Here is an 8,267-nt window from a genome sequence, read left to right as displayed (position 1 = left end):
GTCGCGACAAATTTCGAGATCAGAGCTCATTTGTGTGAGAAAATGTGAAAAAAATCCCGCAAAAACCATTTTTTTTTTTTACATAGATGACGCTAAAACCGGTCTTAAATTAACGACTGAAGTGTTATCTAAAACTTTCTCGCTTTGAGTTCATAGGTCGTCGCAACAATTTTCAAGATCAGAGCTTATTTGTGTAAGAAGATGTGAAAAAAAATCACCACCACTTTCGTTTTCCTGGTAACCAGGTTTGGATAAGTCCTTCTATGGGGTCAGACAGACACACAGACGACACCGAAGCGAATACAATAGTCCGTCCCTATACCTATTATTATTACTATTGTAATTTAATAAAGGAAGGACGGACTAAAAAGAAGAAGAACTTGTCGGGACACACTTTACCACATTAACCACATAGCACCCGTGCAGAACCCGCACTGTCAACTGAACTATGACGGAACGGGCTCAACCCGTTGCGGTGGGTCCCGATACGTTCAAATAAGTACCTTGTCTTTCTCTCTCGCTGTAGCACCTTCAATAGTCAATACTCGGCCGTATGTCGGCGCGGGCTCGGCGCAATGTAAAAATACCTGCTTTGTGCCTCTAAGGGTCTTTCCAACAGTTTAAGCTGGCAAGAAATACAGCATAGCAAAAACAGAAAGCTTCCATCAAAATCTTGTAAAATAGTCATATATTATCTTGTTTCTATGTCGACATAACATGTAATGTGCATCAAAGTTGGTACCTTTATGATCTATCATGGAAAAGCAGAATTTTGAATTTGGACGAATCATATTGAAATATGGAATTGTAAATACTATTCCATACTTTGGTGATTTAGGGCACAGTTTTTAGTGCCAAAACACGTTTTGAGGTCCCTAAAGCCAAAATCCAAATTCAGCAATTGGTCCGTGTGTGTGTCTGTCTGTAAACAAAATATCTCGAGAACGGTAAGAGCTAGAGACTTGAAATTTTGTATGTAGATGTCAAATGTGACAAGGATGCGACACGAAACTTTTGGTTAAGATCGGTGCAACGGTTGATCTATCATGAATTGATATACTCAGCTGCAAAGTCACTGCCATTGAGTGGTTTAAATAATTTAACTGAATTTTCCTAAAAGCTCATATTGTTCCCTCCAATGTTCGAAAAATTTTCATCAATGAAGCTTCAATTACGTTTCCTGTTGTCACCTCTGGCTCTCGGGATTTTCCATCTGATTGGATCATGGCTGAAAATTTAAACCTGATCAGCACCTACCTCTTTCGTGACAAAGAGTACGTTCTGAGCTTAAAATTAATCTCAAGTCACACGCTGGATGTCAAAGTCACGGATAAGTTCAGTGGTGAAGTCTGGGCTGGCAGTTACGACTGTACCGCTTAAAATTAATCTCAAGTCACACGCTGGATGTCAAAGTCACGGATAAGTTCAGTGGTGAAGTCTGGGCTGGCAGTTACGACTGTACTTGTAAGTGTTTTCTCTTGGTCTCATTATTATTTATTTTATTTCATCTAACAATTCTTCATTCACGAGCTCAAAAGTTCGGTATATTTATATTCAGTCAATTTATTAGACTAGCAGTGGATTTCACCGATATTTTTTCAGCCTCAATTACGTTTCCTGTTGTCACCTCTGGCTCTCGGGATTTTCCATCTGATTGGATCATGGCTGAAAATTTAAACCTGATCAGCACCTGCCTCTTTCGTGACAAAGAGTACGTTCTGAGCTTAAAACTGATCTCAAGTCACACGCTGGATGTCAAAGTCACGGATAAGTTCAGTGGTGAAGTCTGGGCTGGCAGTTACGACTGTACCTGTAAGTGTTTTCTATTGGTCTCATTATTATTTATTTTATTTCATCTAACAATACTTCATTCACGAGCTGAAAAGTTCGGTATATTTATATTCAGTCAATTTATTAGACTAGCAGTGGATTTCACCGATATTTTTTCAGCCCTTAACAGACCTGTTAAGCTAACAGTCTGTTAAGTTCCATTTGATTTGTATAGGCTTAAGGGAGCTGTTAAGTTACAGGGCTGTTAGAGGCTAAAAAGTAAGTTGGTGAAACTCACCCTCAAAGTTTGTTTATCACAGTGTAATCCATTGACTGACCCTTTTTCAGACATAGAGAACATGACTCACAAGACTGGAAACTTTAAACAGTTCGATGTGTTTCTCTCCATGCTACGGTCGGGCTTCCTCAAGACAAGTGACTCGATTACGTTAGACCTTCTCACCTATGAGGATCTGGAAGCTTTGCGCTGTCTTCGGAAGGGCACTTCTAGTTTCTACTCCAACGCGCACACTAGCAGTAACAAGAGATATCTCATTGTTACCTACTCAGTGGAATTTGACAGGTAAGGCTCACACACACGGACCATTGGCTGAAACTTTGGATTTAGGCTCTAGGCACCTCAAAACTTGTTTTGGTACTAAAAAAACGGATGGCTGGCCTAACTGGAATCGTTTCCTTTTCATCGTTACAGAATCCACTACCCTCTCCCTTTGGACTATTGTGGCCCTCCCAACCCCCTGCTCCTACAAGCAACCATCAGGAAACTCGAGTCCGAAGTAGCTCGATTGAAGGAAATGTTGGACAAACGAAACCAGGAGAAATTTTCCGAGTCCTCTCAATCGATGATCATTCGAGAATTAGAAAGCAGGCAAGTTGTTGATATTTGATGGAAAATTCATTATTGTAAACACACAGGCACGAAAGACCTCCTGTTCGTAGAGTTTAAGCGCTTTATTAAAGGGGGGAAAAAACACACACGGGGAAAAACCAAACCAGACCTTATTCATGAGGACCTGTGGGTGACTAATAGGAAGGCAATCCAAGTGACGACTGACGATTCTGACGAATCACTGAAAACATATTATATGAATCCAATGCCGCAAAACTATCAATATTTTAGGTAATTTCGTTCAGGACAGCTGCACTACTATCACGTCGCTTGGGCTCTCGTGACGTGAGGGCAGTGTGGCTATCATGAATGAAATTACTTACAATATTATAAGAAAACTTTGAACTACATACATCTTTTGACTCCCCATGAGCTCACGTGACGTGATAGTAGTGTGTTTCTAACTTAAGAGACCCTCTAAGTCTTTTGCTGGTAACATCAGGTTGGACGACGTTTCCTCTTTCAGAATCACCAAGTTGAACTCAGAGAACGATCTTCTCACGCAGGAAATTGAAAGTTTGAACCGAAAGCTATCCAAACATCAACTGACCAACCCCTCTCACACTGAAATGAAGAGGACGATACGAATTATTGAGGAGCAAGTAGAACGAGAGAGACAGAGCTTTCATCAGCAAGTCAAAGTTTTGCAAGCTAAGAATAAGCAATTGCTATGCCAAGTAAGTAGATTCGTATAAGCTGAACCCTTCCTTTAGGGCTGTTTGCCCCTGCACCTAAGCCTCTAAATGAACTTTTTGTGGAAGCATCAATAAGCATCAATGCCAAGTAAATGGTTTTCCCTCTTTAATCGGTGTTTTGCAGCCCCATTGCCTGTAGGTAGATATCATAGCTTACCCCTCACTCCCATTCCAAAAGTGCTAGGATCGAATGCCAAATTTTCTGACTAAACTATCTCGTTCCCGGATAGGCATAGATGTCAAAGAAAATGCCTTGAAGTAATGCGAAAGCGTTTTTGATAACCATATTTATTATTATTATTATTATTACCTCATTATTTTATTTTTTTTTTTAATAATTTGTTTTTAATTTGTTTCTTCCAGTTAGAAGATTCCCAGAAATCCGAAGCTTTTCTTCAGGAACAACTGAGGCAGTTGAGACCTCGAAGTGACGTCAAAGGAAACTCACCCAATGTCAACAAGAGGATACGAATTCGTAGGTACCTAGAAGAATTTGAATGACAAATAATAGTGATGAAAAGGTTTTTTTTTTTTATGGAATAAGTGATGCCACATGCCATAGTTTATTCGATCGTGATTAGAGAAAATCAGTACTTATGTACCTACCTAATTTGTTTAATATTCAGTTTATTATTATTCTTGATTTGATTTTTTGATTTTACTTTCATGTAATGATTTAAAATCAAGACTAGAGCCCGTTCTCCCTTTATTCCCAATATAATGTTTAAGTCACCCATCCATTTATTGGCCTTGCTCGGCGTAGCTTAACATAGGTGACGCTAAAACCGGTCTTAAATTATCGACTGATGTGTTATCTAAAATTTTCTCGCTTTGAGTTCATAGGTCGTCGCGACAAATTTCAAGATCAGAGCTCATTTGTGTGAGAAAATGTGAAAAAATTCAACAAAACCATTTTTTTGGCTTTATGGTTTTCTGGACAAATATTTATTGGCCTTCCTCGGCGTAGCTTAACATAGGTGACGCTAAAACCGGTCTTAAATTATCGACTGAAGTGTTATCTAAAACTTTCTTGCTTTGAGTTAATACATAGGTCGTCGCGACAAATTTCAAGATCAGAGCTCATTTGTGTGAGAAAATGTGAAAAAACCACCAAAACCCATTTTTTTGGTTTTTTGGCTTTATGGTTTTCTGGACCACTTTCGTGTTCCTGGTAAAAAGACCTTCAATTTGATATATAGGTCGACTAGGTTTGGATAAGTCCTTCTATGGGGACAGACTGACAGACGACACCGAAGCGAATACAATAGCCCGTCCACTATACCTTTTTTATTACTATCGTAATAATAAAGGAAGGACGGGCTAAAAATAACCGAGTTTAAACTCGGTTTAAGTTTAACTCTTGGATTAAGCAATCTGATTGGTTAGGTCCGGGTCCCCAAAGTGAGTTTAAACTCCTCGGTTTGAGCGATCTGATTGGCTAAATTTTTTGGATTTTTCAAAAATCAACCAATCAGATCGCCAAATCCCAGAGTTGAACTTAAACCGAGTTTGAACTCTCTTTGTCTACCCAGCCATTAGTGCATACCTACTGGATGACGAAATTTGACCTCTCTCCAGGAATAAACATCAACTTCCACCAGTACCAGATAGAAGAGAGACACATTTGATGAAATTCTCTGCCAGGGGTAAATCCCAGAGTTGAACTTAAACCGAGTTTGAACTCTCTTTGTCTACCCAGCCATTAGTGCATACCTACTGGATGACGAAATTTGACCACTCTCCAGGAATAAACATCAACTTCCACCAGTACCAGATAGAAGAGAGACACATTTGATGAAATTCTCTGCCAGGGGACAAATGATGGGAGATGGTGTGAACATTCGATCTGACCGATGTCAACCCAGAATAAATCCAGGTAGAACTTCACAAAGCCTAGTTTGTGGGTTCGATTCCTGCCAGAGCCGAATTTTATCCTATAAGTTTGTTCTCAGGACAGATAAGATTCAATTTTTTGGTGCCTTGTAAGCGCTAGGTTGCGGCTTCGATTCCTGCCCGGGGCGGATTTTATCCCGAACGGATAGAGTTCTTATATCTTGTCCTCTCTTCCATTTCGGGACGAGAAGACCTCTGTTCCTTCTACCAAACCTCTTTTAGAACCTCTTCTACCTACATAATATATTAATACCTATATGTATAAGTTCATGAACATCTTGGTTTCCGATGCCCTTCTCTCTGCGATATACAGCGTTACTTACTCTCACTCACATGAATCATGAGCACAATACTGGTAATTTCAGAGTTTTTTACAACCTACCAGTGCACTGGACTTGAGAGTGTGGAATCCAGGTACCAGGTACTTGCACCTTTTAGATAGATACTTGTCTTGTAGACAATATCTGGTTGAACCAGACAGCTGGTTATTTTTCTAATGTGTAAGAAGACAAACTTTTCTTCCTGCTTCTCTTGGAGTTATTTTTACTTTTTCCTTTCACTGACTTGTGCCAAGGCTTACCATGGTAGAAAATGTTGGAATTGACATTTAATGGTGATTATAGCTTCATCAGATTTATTGCATCAAATTTTGCAGGTGTTGAAAAAAAGCTAATAATTTACACTTCTTTTTACATAAGATCATACTTCATTTGTACTCAAATTCACACAATGAGTGGATTTGTTTTGAAGTCAGGAAAGCTGGGTCCTAATCAACGCTGTGTAGTGCTCCTAGCAGATGGCCTGCGTAACTATATGACCAAATTCGTGTCAGACTCCTGGATGAAGGAAAAGGGCTTTGCTGAGAACTCGGTGGAAAGTAATGGGACAAACAATGGGAAATGAGCGCTCAGTTTTTAGTACTTGGACTCATATCAGGAAAGATCTACAATCCATCACTGAAATCTAATAACTATCTGGGTGGCCCTAAATGGTCTACTTCTCATACTATAGGCTCAATGAATTTACAATTTATCAGGTTCCTCCACATTGTTTTCCTTTCATTTCAGTTTCATACACGTAAGAACCATGGTGTCTGATCAAGATAGTAGCAACCAACCTAACAAACTTCCCTTCCCCAGACCTGATCTACCGAGTAAATGTACCTGGACCCCTGGTGCCAAGCTGGAGGATTCACCACATACGTCTTATCCATTGTGAGTGTTGATTTTATTGAGGGAGGTTAAGATATGGCCAAAGTGGGGATTTTTCACCTGCATTTCAGTTTCATACATGTAAGAACCATGGTGTCTGATCAAGATAGTAGCAACCAACCTAACAAACTTCCCTTCCCCAGACCTGATCTGCCGAGTAAATGTACCTGGACCCCTGGTGCCAAGCTGGAGGATTCACCGCATACGTCTTATCCATTGTGAGTGTTGATTTTATTGAGGGAGGTTAAGATATGGCCAAAGTAAGGATTTTTCACCTGCCTAGATATTTATAAACAAATAGAGTAAGAAAAAGAAGAAGAAGAAGAAGAAGGGGCTATCATATTACAATAGGTACCTACCTAAATACTGTGTTGCACTTATTTTAATCTCTTTTGCCTGTGTCATAGCATGCCTATCCTAATATAGTGTGTCTGTCAGATGGGCAACAAAAAACAGGCAAATGTGTTACTATATTTAATTAATTATGCTTCCATTAACTAAATCACTAGAATTTTTTTATGGAAAAAACAACATTATGTTTTATACTGTACTTCAAAAACAATAATATAATAATGTTAATTAAATTAAATATTAATCTTCTTTTATTTTTCAGAAAACCAAGACCCAAGATTTTGCCCAATATTCTTCATGCCATAGGCAATACTCCTCTTGTTAGGCTAAACACCATTCCTGTTCAAGAGGGTCTGAAATGTGAACTATGTAAGTCATGTTCAATTAAAAGTCTAATTAGTCCCTTTATACAAACTGTCTAAAGAGAAAAATAGGAGGGGGAAAAAATGTGGTAGATACCTACCTAGACTATTACTTCATTCTAATTTTAAGTATTAGAAGTTAGAAGGACGGTCTGAAATGTGAACTATGTAAGTCATGTTCAATTAAAAGTCTAATTAGTCCCTTTATACAAACTGTCTAAATAAGGACAAGAGAAATATAGGAGGGGGAAAAATATGGTAGATACCTACCTAGAGTATTACTTCATTCTAATTTTAAGTATTAGAAGTTAGAAGGAGCTGTTCCACCTGTAAGTAGGTATAATGCATAGTACACACCTAATAAAGTCTTTTCTTTTCAGTGGCCAAGTGTGAATTCCTGAACCCCGGTGGTAGTGTTAAGGATAGAATAGGATACCGAATGGTGGAAGATGCTGAAGCTAAGGGAATAATCAAACCTGGAGACACGATCATTGAACCTTCTTCTGGAAATACAGGTAAGACAAATGAAACTAGTTGTCCAGTAAACCTTAGGCCAGCCACTCACTATTAGGTAGAGCTGACAGGTGGACCTGATCAGGTCTACCTGTTTGTGAGTTGCTGGCCTTCAATTCCACTCAGGCTTCTCACAGACTGATCATCTAATCACAAAAAAGGAACCTCATGACTTCTAACCAAATTGTCTCTTGGATTGTAAACAAATCCTGGATCTGGAAGTTGAAGATATCCTACATATACAACTGAACAATAACAAGAATGGATTAAAAAAAAAAAAAAAAAAAAAAAAAAAAAAAAAAAAAAACCCAATTCTTTTTTTTTTTTTTTTTTTTTTTTTTTTTTTTTTGGGGGGGGGGGGTGGGGGGGGAGGGGGTGGTTGGTTAATATTATATTAAATTTTTTACCATATGGTGTAGGATATTTTTCACCCGAAAACGGTACCTACCCCTCAATTAAAAATTATACTAATATCAAAGTCAATTAAAAGTCAACAATAATCACACGGAAGATTCCTTTCAAGAATCATCACATCTGTAACCCGAAACGCAATAAGAACACA

The 8,267-nt window shown here is 38.6% G+C and overlaps 1 protein-coding gene across 1 annotated transcript in view; it reads left to right on the top strand.

The window, feature by feature from the left end:
- LOC113470410 (coiled-coil domain-containing protein 61-like) overlaps positions 1-8,267 on the top strand; it is a 20,694-nt gene that overhangs the window by 3,769 nt on the left and 8,658 nt on the right. The window contains exons 5-10 of the mRNA XM_026828818.1: positions 1,603-1,812; positions 2,119-2,353; positions 2,483-2,659; positions 3,147-3,357; positions 3,739-3,854; positions 5,121-5,251. Coding sequence (XP_026684619.1) covers positions 1,603-1,812; positions 2,119-2,353; positions 2,483-2,659; positions 3,147-3,357; positions 3,739-3,854; positions 5,121-5,251 — 1,080 coding nt within the window. The remainder of the gene's footprint in view (positions 1-1,602; positions 1,813-2,118; positions 2,354-2,482; positions 2,660-3,146; positions 3,358-3,738; positions 3,855-5,120; positions 5,252-8,267) is intronic.

This window comes from Diaphorina citri, unplaced genomic scaffold (assembly GCF_000475195.1).
Source record: "Diaphorina citri unplaced genomic scaffold, Diaci psyllid genome assembly version 1.1 scaffold1563, whole genome shotgun sequence".
Lineage (NCBI taxonomy): Eukaryota > Metazoa > Arthropoda > Insecta > Hemiptera > Psyllidae > Diaphorina > Diaphorina citri.
Note: the sequence above shows the minus strand (reverse complement) of the source record. Positions and strands in the feature narration are given on the sequence as shown.